Genomic DNA, 15,952 nt, shown 5'->3' on the forward strand with positions numbered 1-15,952 from the left:
AAGTCTCGGCCCTTGTTGACATCTTTGAGATTATTCACGGTCACAGTCTCTCAGTTATGTCAAACATTAGTTTGATGAAGGAAAAACAGCTTCAAACAGCTATAATTTGGGGGGTAAATAAATATAAAAAATATACTCTGAGATTTTTCATATTCATTTTATATGCTTATTGCTACTTTAGATATTTTCGTTCGAAAACAAAGGAAGTGTAGTTTACGAGAAGTAACAACTCAGCTTTTAGCTTCTGCTACGGATTTCCTTTCTCTTTCGTCGGCATGATTTGTTTATGATTGTTAATTTTAAGTTTTGTGATTCTAATCCCGTTGGGGAAACGTCTTTCGATGAAACACACCCAAATACAATGAAGATTAGGCGACGAAGTATATCAGTTTTTTTATTTTTTACGTTATTCTTTTCACAATTAAGTTATTTTAATGTTTTAAAGCTTTCAAACTATGACTATCAATGGTTTTCACATTGAATAAATATTTACCTAGACTTAAGATTTTAAATTAATTTTACAATACAAAAAGTAGTTCACTGATGGTTTAAAGATTGAAGTAAAGCCATAAACTTGCTAATTTCATTTTATGAGTATGTGTAGCTGAGTGATTTATTAAATTATGCTGTGTAAGATATATAAGTAATGGTAGCAGTTTTCATTGTTTTTTTCTTGCAGTTTTCTTTTTGTTGAACGGAATTCCTTCTATTTTCAGAAACATTAAGAATGTGGAATTCATTTACTTTAATATCTCCTGCCTGGTATAATGTGGCTTCATTTGAGGTAAATTAAAAACTATTGTACTTGTTTTGAAAAATCAATTTGAATAATTATATGTACAAAACTCAATATTGAGTTCTGAAATAATATATTTTGTCATGTGACAAGAAGCTTTCTTTTAGGGTGGCTGTCTTCTTAGCATGTTCTGCTTATCAGTTTTAATAGCATGGAGAGTTTATAGAAAAGTTCAGAATAATGAGTTACCAGCAAGAGATGTCAGCAAAGGCCATCATTGGTGCCCCATCGACGCTTTTTCCAACACCGCGTATTGCAGTGTTTGCCAATCACTCATAGTAGAAGGCTACTATTGTGATTCATGTGGTGTTTGTGCAGATCACGTTTGTATCAAAAAGGCTGATAAAACATTAAGCTGCAAGGCATTGTCCTGTGCTGGGAACTCTATGAGCCATCATTGGGTTAAAGGTGAAGTGATTTATGTTTTTCTTTGTATATTTTTTTGTTATTAATCTGTTTGGCACATTTTAAATTGTGGCAGTATTTTTATTACGCTTTATTTGTTGTCACTATGTTTGATCAAAGTTATTTAGAAACTTCTTGTTTGGCGAAGCAGTGAATTATTTTGCCTTTCTAAATGACTATTAAACAAGACTAAAAGTGCAATGAAAATGAAAAACTATCTTCGAAATAAGTAAATTAAGCCATTAAAGTTATACTTGCCGGATTTCTGAACTGTTCAACCGGGACATCAGAAGTGGGACCCCCTCTCCCCCCTGTGTCGCAGGTATTCAGAAGGGTGCACTTTCTTGGTTGGTTTTTTGATTATTATTTTAGTGGGTAGTCTCTTCTCAATGCTATGAATAAATGGTTACTAACTATAACTATGAACCGAAACCTAAGGTGAACTAAAACCCCATGAAACAAACAAATAAATTTAAACATTTTATTTCTTACTTAACTTACCGGCGGTTTTGCACGTCTTATCACGCCGTAGCAAGATCACGTCGCTAGCGTTTTACACATATTTTTCTGACACTAAATTTTCGTTGTCAAACGGTCCAAGGCGTAGAATCCTGCGTTTCCTTTCCCCTCTCCTGAGAGCGGCACCCCGGAGCGCAGGGGCCCACCTTCTGTATTCACACATGCAAACAATACCCTTTCATCAGGTTGGGGTTTCAAGGTTCAGTGCATCCTTCTTATCAATGCAAAGATTTCTAAGCAAACCTCCTTGCTATTTATTGTAAGCATCTGCTAAAAGCAAAACTTGATTCCAAGAATGAAATATCCACTTCTCTTTCTTCTAAGCTTAAAATTTACATTTAATTAATGATTGTGCTGTAAATGGATGCAACATAATTTAATCGACGACAATGACATTCAATTACATTTCAAATAAATTAATAAATAAAAGCCGTGAGATTTCAAATTGAACAAAAACAAAGTAAGTATCCTTTTGGAAATAAATTTATAGCTACGGCTTTATTCGCTACTAACATATAATTTAGGAACTTTAACTGTTATAAAATCACAATGCTGTAAAAAAAACCAAAGAATACATGTAAAAGATCAATTTTCAACTTTTATGTGCACTTACGTCGCGTTTTACGCACATTTAGGCAGATGTTGTACTCAAAACACATTATAAAAAATATAAAAAAAGGGATATTTTTTCAAATTTATTTACTCTAACTGATTGGCCTTGGGTTTTGGTCGCAAATTTCAATCATTAATATCAGAAACATTTTAAATTCACCGATTCTGTCTAATACTTCAGCTTATAATTATTTTAATCACAAAGAAAAACAAACATTTATCTCTTAGCATACAATTTCAATTCCGTATAAGTAAAAAAAAAAACTAAATAAACAATATATAGTAAGAGCAAAAATTTTGCACAACACCAGGCAGCTATTGTGTTAACATTTATACAAAAAAAAAAAAAAAAAAAAAAAAAAACTTCAGTTGTTAGCAAAGAACAATAATAATATTTTTTTTTATTGTTATTAAAAATGGAAAAGTATATGAAAATGAATAGTTTTCAAAAAAAATAAAAAAAAATCAAAAATTGAATCGTTTATAGCTTTTTCTTTTCAATAAAAAATAAAGAGCCTCGGAATTTTTTTCATTGAGAGGGGGAAGAAATTCAGAAGAATGGGACCTGACTCTTAGTAAAGGAAATTTCTATGGAGTTGCTTAAGATCTACAGTATTTTGTAGGAAGATGGAAATGGGGAAATGGTTAAGTGAGAATTTATAACTATTCTTTTATGTAAAAAAAGGAATAATAATAAATAGAGAAAAATAAATAAAGGTTTAAACCGTTTTATAATTAAAATAAAACTTCAGCAGAGCTTAACTATTTGTACTTTATTAAGCAACAAATCCAGAATTTTCATTGATCTCAATTTGCCCAAAGCCTGATATTTATCTCAAATCACTATTTAATCTGTGCGATTGCTTGATACAAGTCATATGATCTTTCAACTCCTTGGAACAACTTAAGCAAAAATAATTATAAAACCTTGATTTTTATAGAAAAATCATCATAATTCATGCCTCATACTAATTAATAAACCTTTTACGGAGATGAAAATTCGTAAAATTATTTTAACAACTTTTTTGCTGCGACTTTTTTTTTACCACTATAATTTAAAAGTATTTCGTTGTTTACTATTTTTTGCTTTAATTGTGTTTTCATAACTTTGATTTGATACCTAGCTCGGTCACTTAGGTCTTAACAGGGGCACTCCGAAATAAAATGAGAGAGGGGGGGGAGAGGTGGATTCTCAAATTTTCGAATGAAGTTCTACTTTTTCCAAATGATAAACATGAGCATGCACATTATATCCTACTTACATAACATCTAATGAGAAGCAACATTATGCATCATTGAAAACAATTTTTAAAATTTGAAAGAAGAATCTCAATGTTGCAATAGTGTTTCCACATTTTTCAAATGAGAATTTTTTGGGGAGGTTACACTGTCCTTCTGAGACCTCTCATCGAGGTGCCCCATACTAGATCCCATGTGGTTGTCAGTGTTTCTTTAATAATAGCTTTGTTAAATACGCCATAATTCAGTGAATGTTGGATATAGTATTTGTTTTCCGATTTTCAAACGGGATCCTAGACAGTCCCGATTTTCATTCAAAAATCCAGTGTCCCGGCCAGTTTACTTCACGTCTCGGTAAAATATAAGTTTCATTACAGATGACCAAAAAAATATAAAAATAATTAACGGTGAAGGATTATTTAAAATAATAAATTTTTCATTTCTGTACCTCGTAGCCAGACTGAGGTAAGTCCAAAAATTTGAATTTTCTGTTTATTACTGCTAGGGTTCGCCGATATATATCCGATATTTGTTCTGAAAATATCATGATATTTTGATATTTTCGATATTTATTTTTCCAACTACGGTATTTTCAGTATAAAAATTATATTAATCATAGTAATATAGCTCATTTATTATTAAAAATACCCAAAAAGTTATGCACTATAGTTTTATGATGTATTATTACACATTAATATAACAAAATAATGTATTTTTTTTATTCATAAAATTATTAGTAATGTAACAATTTTAATGCATATTAAAAGTACCTAATTAAATGTTAACCATTGGTTGGAACAAAAGAAAATGTCTTATGACTATGCCCCTGACTGTTGCATATTGTTTTTTTTTGAATCATATAACTGTGTAAAAGTAGCTAACAGAAGACAAATGAGTAGAACAGCTAACGCTATATTAACTCTATTAAAATTGACTAAAATGTAAAATGGAATATTAGATATGAATAATTAAAGAAACCTTAATTTTAAGTCTGCATATTATAATAATAAATAAAGAGTGATTTGAGGATGCATTTACTATTTTGAAGACATTAGTTTGCGTTGATTGAAAATATCGGATATTTTAAATATTTTCGAAAATTGCACTCACATGACATATTTTTTTCTCTCCTGTAAAAGACACGTATGTGAATCACGTTAGTTTAGCTCTGAGGTACAGATTTGTAATTTATGACCTGTAAAATTACTATCGGATTAGCTTGTAAAGAATTTTACAAAAAGATTTAAAACAAAAAAGACTTTCTAAAAAAGTCCTAGCCAATGCAATAAACAAGTAAATATTGTTCAAAATTCAATTCCTCATTTCTTGCTGAAGTAACTTCAAAAGATTAACGTTTACAAAATAAATTGTTTAAATGTATCTGCTTGCGTCATGTATCATTTATTATTCCTGGTTTAGGCTGATAATTAGTAATCATTTATCCATAGCATTGAGAATAAACTACCTTCTAAAACACTCTGAAAACCAGCCGGGGTGTGTACCTTTTGAAATACCCACGGTGAAGGGGGGGGTCCTGGTTGAACATTTCGGAAATAAGGCAAGCCTAGGTATACCGCTATTACGATCACTTAGTCTCAAATATGGCGAGATTCGAAACATAAAAATGCACAAATAAAGAAAAAAATATACATATACAAACATAGTATGTAAAAAGTATGCATAGATGTATAAATTTGCAGTGCTTTTTTCCCCCAGCGTTAAAAGAGAAACAACGAATTGCTATTGCGCAGAAGGGGGGGGGGGAATTCTTTTATTGCTTTTTATTATTACGTATCATTTCAGGTTATGCAAAACATTACAATCATAACCAAAATGCATTTAGCTATTTCATATTGAAATAACTTGTTCCAAATATTGTTTTATAAATGTTGAATATGAGTAGTTAAATTCAATAATAAAATATGTGAATAGTAATTTAGAGCAGTAGTAGGAGATAGCAATTCCAGAGATTTAAAATCTGGATTATTACTTCATAAATATTACAGGAAGTTGTGATTAGTAAAACGCGACTGGCTGAAAGGAATTCAACTCGTTTGCTACACGTGTTGAGAGGAGAAATGGGCGTGACGGACCTTGGCAGCATGTCTGGAGGAGTTCCACTCTTCCCTGCGACACGCGTTGAAAAGAAAGGGGTTGAGCTTTGACAGCATGTCCTGGTCAAAAGGGATTAAGTGCTTTTTATCTCCTTCCGAAAGGGGGAGGAAATTTCAAGATACAAAGTATTGACCATTTCGATCAGATAGCCATGTTCCCAAGGTGACCTTTTCCAGGTGAAATTCTGCTCGTATGTCAAACCGCCAGTGAACTAGAAGTGAAGTAGACTAACCGCCAGTGAAGTAGAAACTATATGATTGAGGAAAAAAAATTGAAATATATTTTGATGTATTTTCAATTGTCTAACTTTTTTCGTTTTTAATCTTGTTGTAAAAATCTTTACAAGCTAATATTTTATTATTTTTTATGTCAATGTTACAAATGACAAATTAACTATCCTAAATAATCCTTCAGTTTCTTATTTTTAGACTTTTTGGGTCATATTTTATCAAATTTATAATTTTCCGGGACATGAAGTGAACTGGCCGGGACACCCAAGGTTTGTCTGAAATCCAGGACTGTCCCGATCAAACCAGGACATGGGAAGCCTAATTAAAGTGTAAAATAATTCACAAAAAAAGGCATTGAATAACATCAAAAGTTTGATTAAAATAATCAGTTGACTAAATTATGTATTAAAAGCTCCTATCAAAGTGTTAAAGGATCTTCCACATAAGTATATGAAGTCCCTAATAAACATTAAAAGCTCCATTAAAATGTAAGGAGCAAACATGGCCGTATTGTGTTCTACTTTCAGTTGATGGCATCTTTTTTTTTCTTAGGAAATCTTCCGTACATATGTCCTTGCGACGTATGCCAAGCTGATTGTGGTACAGAAGCCGTGTTATCCGATTTCAGATGTTGCTGGTGCCAGCGAACTGTCCACAGAAATTGTTTGAACAACATCACCGACAATTGTGACTTTGGTCGTTATCGCTCTTTCATTGTGCCACCATTTTGTATTACACTGAAGAAAGTCGGCATCAAAGGTCGCCGACATCTTGTGGTTGATGAAGTTAACCCTCCTCCATACAGGCCTTGGAGTCCTCTGATTGTGATCGGAAATCGAAAGAGTGGCAACAATGAAGGCGAATTAGTGCTCAGAGCATTTAGAGCTTATCTCAACCCATCTCAGGTAAAGTTCACTAAAAAGTTTATTTTTCTGCATACTAGCAAAAGAGCTCTTACTTTTTTGTAAGTTGTGCAATATTCGCACATCTTTAACAAGAATTGGATCTTTTTCAACTTTTATAAAGTTTTTTCATCATTAATCTTCAAAGTTAAGTATTGCAACAGATTTTTTAATGTAATTTAATTATATCTTGTTGTTAAAACTTTAAGCAATTATGGTGAAGAGTTGTTAATGTAAAACATCTCTAACAATCAGCCTCCCCCACCACCACACAGTCACTTTTTGCTCCTTTTTTTTTCCATCAGTCTTTTTTTTTTTTTTTTGAAACATTACTTTTAGGTTATTATTGCTTACCTAATTATAGTATGATCATTCAAGTATGTTTTATATTTAAAAAAAAAAAATCTTATAGTTAGTTTCTTACAAAAAAAAAATGAAAACTTTATGATTGTACACCAATTTAATCAAAAAATAAACAATTATTTTAACTGGTTGTACTTCTTTTGGCATGACTGAGAGTGTGACTTCAACATGCAACAAAAGTGACAATCAGAGTGACATCATAATATATTACTAAAAGTTTAAAATTCATGTTACAGTATAATCTTCTTGCAACGCATTGCCAAAGTGGTCCGCTCAAGCAAACCAAGCAGTGCTTAAGCACTCCAAAAATAAAAAAAGTTTAATTTCTCATTTTTATGCTCATAAAAGACAGGAAGTATAATTTATATATTTTTTTCTAGTCATTTTTTCACTGGAAAGAAGTTAATTAGTAACATTTCTGTCCTGTTAGGGGCAGTATTTCTAGTCAATTTGGTGCTTTTTATTGATACCCAAGCAGTTTCAGAAAATTTCCCCCTGCAAAACCATAGGAGAGGTTGTAGGGTGATGTCAGTGATGTCATTTTTCAACATGCCCTCCCCCCCCCCCCCTCCATACACAAACACTAAAATTGTAGTTTGTATCGCCCCTGATTCTATCACAAAAAAAATTTTGTTACAATAAATAAAATTTGCAGTGCCCTGAAATTTGTTGTAGCGGGATTTCACTGTATTTATATTTTGAATGATATTTATATTGAAGATGAGAATTCATTGTTCTTTTATATTTCTACTGATTTTTCTTCTGCACTTTTTTATTCTTCCTTTTCTAATGTCAAACTCTGTTCTAATAAAATTTCTTTCTCAAAATATCTATAAGAGTCTAGTTTTTAAATGTAGCTACTTATTCATTTATTTTAAAATTAGGTTATTGATCTGCATGAACTGAAGCCAGAAAAAGGATTGCAGTGGTGCAAATTAATAACAAATCATGTCTGTCGCATCCTTGTTGCTGGAGGTGATGGTACTGTTGGTTGGGTGTTAAATGCCATTGATAATTTGAACATTGAGGTATGTGTTTATTAATATATTTGTATTTTCTAAATAATTTGCTTCAAAGTACAAAACAATAGCTGAATGATTTAAAACATTTTTTGGCAGGAAATTTGAAGTTTTCTGCTTTTCGAACTTTAAGGATAAATGGAAAATTTTAAATTTCCTATTTATTCTTAAAGTTTGGAAAGAGACTTTTTTGAACTGTATGTGCAGAGATAGTGGCTTGCTATAAAGCTTGCTTCCATAACTTAATTTGCTAAAGACTGAATATATTTGAAAGGCAAAATGAAGTATGTTTTTAACTGAAAAACTTATTGTTTACTTTTGAAAAGTTGTATGTTTTATTGAGAATTGTGTTTTATAGGTCAGCGTTCTAAAATGCACAAATGCATAATGTCTCTAAAAGGTGAGAGGGGGTCAACCCACCACCTGATTGTCCAAATGAGTGTCCCCCCCCCCCCCCCTCATTTCATGCTAAGCTAAATATGCCCTTGTAAGGTAAACACACCATTAGCGGTTTTCTTCAAGGTTTAAAACCCACTAATAGTGGCCACAGTGAAGTATATTTTTAAACTGAGTCTACAATATTAATTACCTTCCTTGAAACTCAATGAGTGTATTATAGCCCAACCCTTCCTTAATCGTCCCCTTTTCTGAAAATGCCGAAATTTCAATAAGTTCAATTTTTTGTCCATTTTTTCCCAAACCTCAGATTTTGTCCATTAATGACCATTCCAAATCTGAAAATTTTAGTACAGTGAAACCTGTGTAAGTTGACCACTCGCGGTGCAGTACTCTGGCGGTCAACTTAGACAGGTGGTCAACTTATAAAGGGCGGTAATAATTTATTTTATTTTACTTTTTTTTTTTTTTGGTCATTTCTTGCACCATGTATTCATTTTTTGAGGAATTCACCCTTACCCTTTCTGTTCAACTCACTTTCATTGTTTAACATTATTGAAAGTGAAACAATAATTAAAAATACTATTCAAATAATTTTTTTAGTTTTTCCTTGTTCATAACTATATTAGTTTTAGAAATTCCATATATGCCAGCTAATATTCTCTGGCTTTTTCCATTTTCAGTTAATTTTAATATTTCATACTTTTTATTAATCTCAAGTTCAGCTAACTTTCTTTTTGAAGCCTTTTTATGTAAAACTTATAGCACAAAAAGCAACAAGCTCGACTCTCAAAGTTCATAAAGGCGAAATCAAAATGACCTCTCTCTTAATCCCTTGCACCAGAAACATGTAACTTTACTCATTAGCAGGCTCAGATCTGCGTACCCGCAGTGCGATAGGCCCGCGTCCTTAAAAGGGGTAACGGCCCTAGAAATTGAAGAAAAAATAGAAAAAAAAACTAGTACTAAGACTTATTTACTTTACAAATAGACACTGCTGGTCACTAGGGAGAGACCCTACATATTTTGTTGTAGGGGAATCAAAATGTACAAGATCTCTTTTTAGTACAATTCCTGTGTTGTCACAACATATTGCAACTGAAAGGAAAGACTGAACTTTTCTACCGACACCTATTTTCATTGAACAGAGTACAAAAAGCAATCTCAAATAGAACAACAAATGAAAAACAAGTTTAGAGAATAAAGAGCAGCATTAAGCTTTATGCTGCTGTTTAGTTAATTAAATGCTGTTCTGTCATCAAAGCATTAAAAACATTCTTGGAAAGCTATGAAAAAATAAATAAATAAATAATAAAATAAAATAATTTGCTGAAGAAAGTAAAAAAAAAATAAACCAAGTGGTCAACTTACAAAGAGTTTTTTACAGTACTCCAAACCAAATTTGGCGAACATTAGTAATCAAGATAGAGAGGTGATCGAGTTACAGAGGTTTTCCTGCATTATATGAGATAGGACTAATTCTGTTCCTGACAAAAGCGGTCAACATAGACAGGTGGTCAACTTACAAGGCTGGTCAACTTTACAGGTTTTACTGTAGTAGCCATCTGACACCCTCCCATCCGAAGAATTTACATTACTTACTTTAAATTCAAATAACTAATGAATAAAATTGATTCAATGTGATAGTTACATTAAATACTATGTATTTTAATCACATTATTATTGTTCATTTATTTCTTCAAAGTATATACCTACATAACCTTGAAGAGGCCACTACTGGTATGTTTACCTTATGTGTTGTTTTTTTTTTTTTATTAATTCAATACAGTCGACTTACGCGAAAAGGCTATAACGCGAATTTTTCATGAGCAACGAATCTTAGAGCTAAAGCGAATTTCTCGCTCTCAACACGAAAATATTTGAAAGCAGTCTTGATGCAATGTTTAGTAGCCAATAACAAAGCGTTTTGGCTTTGTTATTGACTGCTAAATATTGACTTCGTGAATGTACTTTCATCCTTTCAGCATCACTGACTACGCAAGTTACCACGCACCACACTATAAAGATAGCTTTATTAGTGTGTATATATCACCATTTCTCATATTTTTGTTTATTTATTCTAAATATGAAAGGTGATGAAAAATTGTGGCACCTAGGCATGCTGTTATACCTAAAGTTTGAAGATTGAAACAGAAAGCGATTAATTGCGACAATTTAAGAAAAGGTAAGGATTCTTGATACGCTTGAACAACTAGAAAGTGGGTCGATGCATGATAATTGGGTATGAGTGAATCTTTCATAAGTATAATTAAAAGTCAATAGAAGGCAATCCGTATAAGTCTTGACCTTAGTTTTAATATGAAGCTCGCAGAGTAGTGTTTAAGCAAAATGCAAACAATATGAAACTGGAATCTGCTCTTGTATTGTAGATTATAGGGACCCTGAAAGTGGGGTGTTACCATAGATGTAAATGTTATAAAGTAATTGCGAAGCTACTGTATTTAAAAATATATTAGAATAATGATCTGATTGCTCAGCATAAATCATCATCTTCAATTTTTAAGTTATAAATGTAACTTATTGTATCTACCCATACAGTGCAATGTTTTATTATTACTACATACTGTACGTACCTTACTGTTTTGTTTTTATGTTTCTCTCTCCCATTGATCATTGGTTTTGTGCATCGTAACAGTATTTTATGTTGAATAATGCAGCTTTTTTTAAAAAATTACATTAAAAAATTCAGCTCTTTATGTAAGAAACGGTAATATGTAGTTAAAAAATGGTCTAAAGCAGTTTAAAAGGTGTTTTAAAATGTCTATAGTGATTGGGTATGTTAATTAAAAAATCATGTACACAACAATGTTCTATAACGCGAAATTTCGACTTACGCGAAGAGTCTTGGAACGCGTCCCTCACGTAAGTCGGGATCCGATTGTAATGATTTTACATTATGTCTATGATCATGCAAAATTCTTTCTTAGGGGTTTTGAAAGGGCTTCTTAAAAAGGGCCTTAAAAACCTTATTTCAATAAGCAAATAATGAGTAGAAACTGTCTGAAGCCATTGTTTAGTTATTTGAAATTATGGCATTCTTTTATTGCTATTTTTTTTTGCTCAAAATTTGTTAGCTTTCTCACATTATTTTAAGTCTAGAATGCATTTGTTATCCTATTGTATTTTTCCTAAGAAATATCTTATTAAAATAACCATAATTTATGTATTTATTTATTTTTTAGCCTCAACCTCAAATTTGCATCCTGCCTTTAGGGACTGGTAATGATTTGTCCCGTGTCCTTGGTTGGGGATATTGTTTCTCTGGTGAGGTTGAAGTCAGAAAAGTTTTAGATCAGATTTCTACTGCCACTTTAGCTAGGCTTGATAGGTAAGGTTATTCAAGGTATGATTTCACTCTTATTAACAAGAGGAAGAACCTTTGTTTCGTTTTGTTAATTTATTGATGATAAAAACTGATTCAAACACTTTTTTACACCCTCCACCGAAATTATCAACAATATTATTGACCCATATTGTATTTTAATACTTCTTTACTAATAATAAAGCTGAAAGTCTCTCTGTCAGGATCTCGGTGACGCGCATAGCGCCTAGACCGTTCGGCCGATTTTCATGAAATTTGGCACAAAATTAGTTTGGCATGAAGGTTTGCACCTCGAAGCGATTTTTCAAAAATTCAATTTTGTTCTTTTTCTATTCCAATTTTAAGAACATTTTCCGGAGCAAAATTATCATAAGATGGACGAGTAAATTACGAAATTATCATAACGTGAAACCGTAACATGGGCGAGCAAATTGGCGAGAAATTCACCATCCAATTATTTCTAAATGTACAGGCAAACCAAATGACCTTTTAATTTTCTATTACGGGCAAAGCCGTGTGGGAACCACTAGTTATGAATATGGCAGTAATCTTTTGAATTCATTTATTTTTAAAAGCAAATATTTGAAATACTACGTGCTTTCATTGCTTTTGAAATTACTTAGTAAAGTTTATACCCTATTAGGTTCTGGCCAATTTAGTGCTTTTCATCGAAATCCAAATAGTTTCAGAAATTTTTTGTATTCAGAACTCTATATTCCTCAGTTTGACTCCCCCCCCCCCCTCTTTAAAAGTGGTTTGTGTCCGCCCCTGACTTAAGCATGTTGTACACATAAGAGAACGTTTCATCAATGCTCTTGTCTTGTATCCAGCCATGACTGAGGAATGTTTGTTCAGCTCAAAAGCTCAGTTTTTTTATGAATTAAGAATACTGGTTTTTCAAAGATGATTGTTCTCCAAAGTAGTATAGTTAAAGCTACCAACTGCCATGGAAAAATCATAGTTTCTACAGCCTTAAACTGTTTGATAACTCTAACTTCCAAAATTAAAATGTGTCCAAAACTTGCATTTTTTTTTTTTTTTTTTTTTTGTAATAATAAGAAATATTTCGATCATTGCAGATGATATCCACATTATTAATCATTTAGATAATATTGCTGTTGTGCTTAATAATGTTCCAAATTTTTGTTTAAAGGGAAATGTTAAAGGGGTAATAAATGATTTTTAAAAAATAAATATTTTTTATTTTTTTAAAAAAAACGTATTTGTCCTCTTTTAAATTTAAGTGTCAGTTATTCATTGCATCTGTTACATTTTTTAATTAAATATACCGTTTATTTCATTGCTTGAATTTTAGAGATACACCACTGTTTTCGTCAGAGAATGATATGTGTAAATAGGCACCTACACTGTGACTGTGTATTCTAAATTAAATACATTGAATTCTTTCTGTTTAGGTGGAGAATAAAAATTTCCCCTACAAGACATTTACCAATAAGACATCCAACAAAAGTAAGATACTTTATTTTATAAATTGTACATTTTAATTGTTATATTTCTAAGTTATTAGTTGTTTAAGTGCATTAAAATTCAAGATCTAAATTTTTAATTCATTATTATATGACATTTTCATAACTAAACATGTTGTGAATATTTATATCTGTTTTGTAAGTATTAAAGTGCATTAAGTTACAGAACACCAGCTTTGCTTCAACCTACATGCTATTCAAAAAGCTTTTGTTTTATTTCACTTGCATTTCAAATAATATGTTAAGAGATGTAGTTTTAATAATGCTTTTTTATATTTGATTTTTTTTATTCCTATTATTATTTAATATTTTCAATCATTGATCTATAAAATCACAGATGAGCTAAAAAATCTATGAAGAACAACTTACTTCACATATGAATGTCTTATAAACTTTCAATTATTTTATTCTATAACAAATACTTGTTTGGTGCTTTGAGCTTTATCAGTGGTTGACAACCTAAATTACTTGTTATTCTTCTTCCTAATTTCTGCCAACACTGAGATCGACCAGCGGTGTCGGGGGGGGGGGGGGGGTATGCCTGGTTAAGACCTTCCCGTGGTGTTGCAGAAACCGTTATGTTGAAACTCTGCCTGGATTCAAATTGTAAGTTAACTCTCATCAAAGCAGGCTTTCATGCTGATTAAATAGTTTGTTTAAATTGCTTAAATGATGTGTGAGCAACGTCATCTCACCTCAAAACATTTTCGGATATTTTGTTTGTTTTTTTTAGAAATTGATAAAATACTACTACTTTTTTTTCTTTTTAACCCTCATTTGAGGTACTATTAATTTAATTCAATTAACTAACGAAACCAAGAATATAGTTAATGAGACGTCTGACTTTTAATATCATTGGCAAGTATAGTTCCGTATGCAGTGAGTGTTGATTACGTAATTTAGGCAAAAACAAACTGAACTGGAGACAGAAACTAAAGTCCAATTCAAAACTGTGTCCTTGCTTAAAAAAGTTGTAAAAAATACGTATTGAAGTTTATTTGTAAATCTAATTCCATTTTGTAGGGGGGGGTTTTTTCCAAGGGTAAAAAGTAGAAGGAATTTTTATTTTTCAAATGTTTAAAATTGCAACACATCCAGTGGCGGATACAGCCGGCGGGCAACCGGGCATTTGCCCGGTGGGCCGGCCATGCTTGGGGCCGATCAACTAACAGCAATAACGCAAATTCGCAAAACATAGCCTCAGCTCCTCTTTATGCATGGACTAAAGCTTGCGGGTGGAGGAAGGTAGGGCCGTCACCACAAGAGGGTGAGGGGGGATTTCTGAAATGGGCTGCCCAGGGCCTGATTACCACACAGGCTGACTAGGCCTAGGCCTGGGGCCCCATGTTCTTAAGGGGTCCCACATTTTTTTGAAGAATAGGGAAGTTTTTGATTTTTCAATTTTATTTTTATATGATAGAGTAACATGTATGAACATCATAGGTGAAAAAAATTTTGCGATACGATAAGTAGTTTTTTTTAAATTATTTTTTAAAGTTCAAGCTTTTGTGACGTCAAATGGCATAGGAAGTGACGTCATGCCCTCTTCCGATAGGGGAGAAGCCGAAGGTCACGCATTCGACTTCGAAGACGAAACGTAAAAGGCTTATCTCCTCGCATTTAACTCCTCGCGTTTCTGGAACATTAAACCTCTCATCCTCTCGGAAATATTCGAATTAAATCATTGATGTTACACGCGGAAGATTATTTAGATTGTGCTTTAATGAATCCGGTCTCCATAGTGTGTTCAAAAGGATTATTGAATTTCTAAAAAATAAAAATATTAGCGCGCTCAAAATGTCCCTAGCGAAAACAAGGGATCTTCGGTGGAAGGCTGCACATTTGCGCCCTGTGACGTAGGCTCGTGACGTTTCAGAAACGCGCACTTTTGCGCGTGGATTTTTAAAAATTCATTAAAAATCAACCACGGTGTTTTAAAATTCGGCGATGGTGAATTTTTTAGTTTTGAGGGTCAATTAACAATATCCAATAGCCAAAATATGAACATTTAATAGGTTGCAACTTCCCTATTATGCATAGCATTGCAATGATCTGAAAAATACATGTATTTTTAAAAAATAAAAAATTATGACTTATTAATTGGAAAAAAACTTCTTTAAAGGGAAATTTTTCATCATTCTGCCAGTAACGAGTTTACTTGGTCACGATTATGAGGGGGCCCAAAGAGGATTCCTAAATGCAAATAAGTGATTTATACATAGTTGTGTGATTAGAAAAAGAGGCTTCCAAAAGTGCATTCGTGCTTTAAAAATTTAAATCAAACACTGCATAGTCTTCAGGGGGCCTCCAAATTAATGTGGGCTTAGGGCCTCACTTTTAGTTAGTCGGGCTCTTGGGCTGCCAATATATTTTTAGTGGTACAATAAAAAATAAATGAATAAATTTAAAAAAAAAAAGCAGGGAAACCTTATCAGTCGTAAAAAGTTAAAATACTTTTGGTCTCTTTGGCGCTCTTATTTATAAATGACAGTTCACAATTGCTATAAAATGCAAAATGCAACTTAC

At 32.2% G+C, this 15,952-nt stretch overlaps 1 protein-coding gene across 1 annotated transcript in view; it reads left to right on the forward strand.

The window, feature by feature from the left end:
* Nucleotides 1–15,952, forward strand: part of LOC129228014 (diacylglycerol kinase epsilon-like) — a 42,275-nt gene that overhangs the window by 8,625 nt on the left and 17,698 nt on the right. The window contains exons 4-9 of the mRNA XM_054862641.1: nucleotides 717–784; nucleotides 904–1,204; nucleotides 6,469–6,821; nucleotides 8,066–8,209; nucleotides 11,800–11,945; nucleotides 13,355–13,409. Coding sequence (XP_054718616.1) covers nucleotides 717–784; nucleotides 904–1,204; nucleotides 6,469–6,821; nucleotides 8,066–8,209; nucleotides 11,800–11,945; nucleotides 13,355–13,409 — 1,067 coding nt within the window. The remainder of the gene's footprint in view (nucleotides 1–716; nucleotides 785–903; nucleotides 1,205–6,468; nucleotides 6,822–8,065; nucleotides 8,210–11,799; nucleotides 11,946–13,354; nucleotides 13,410–15,952) is intronic.

Source organism: Uloborus diversus, chromosome 8 (assembly GCF_026930045.1).
Source record: "Uloborus diversus isolate 005 chromosome 8, Udiv.v.3.1, whole genome shotgun sequence".
Taxonomy (NCBI): Eukaryota; Metazoa; Arthropoda; class Arachnida; order Araneae; family Uloboridae; genus Uloborus; species Uloborus diversus.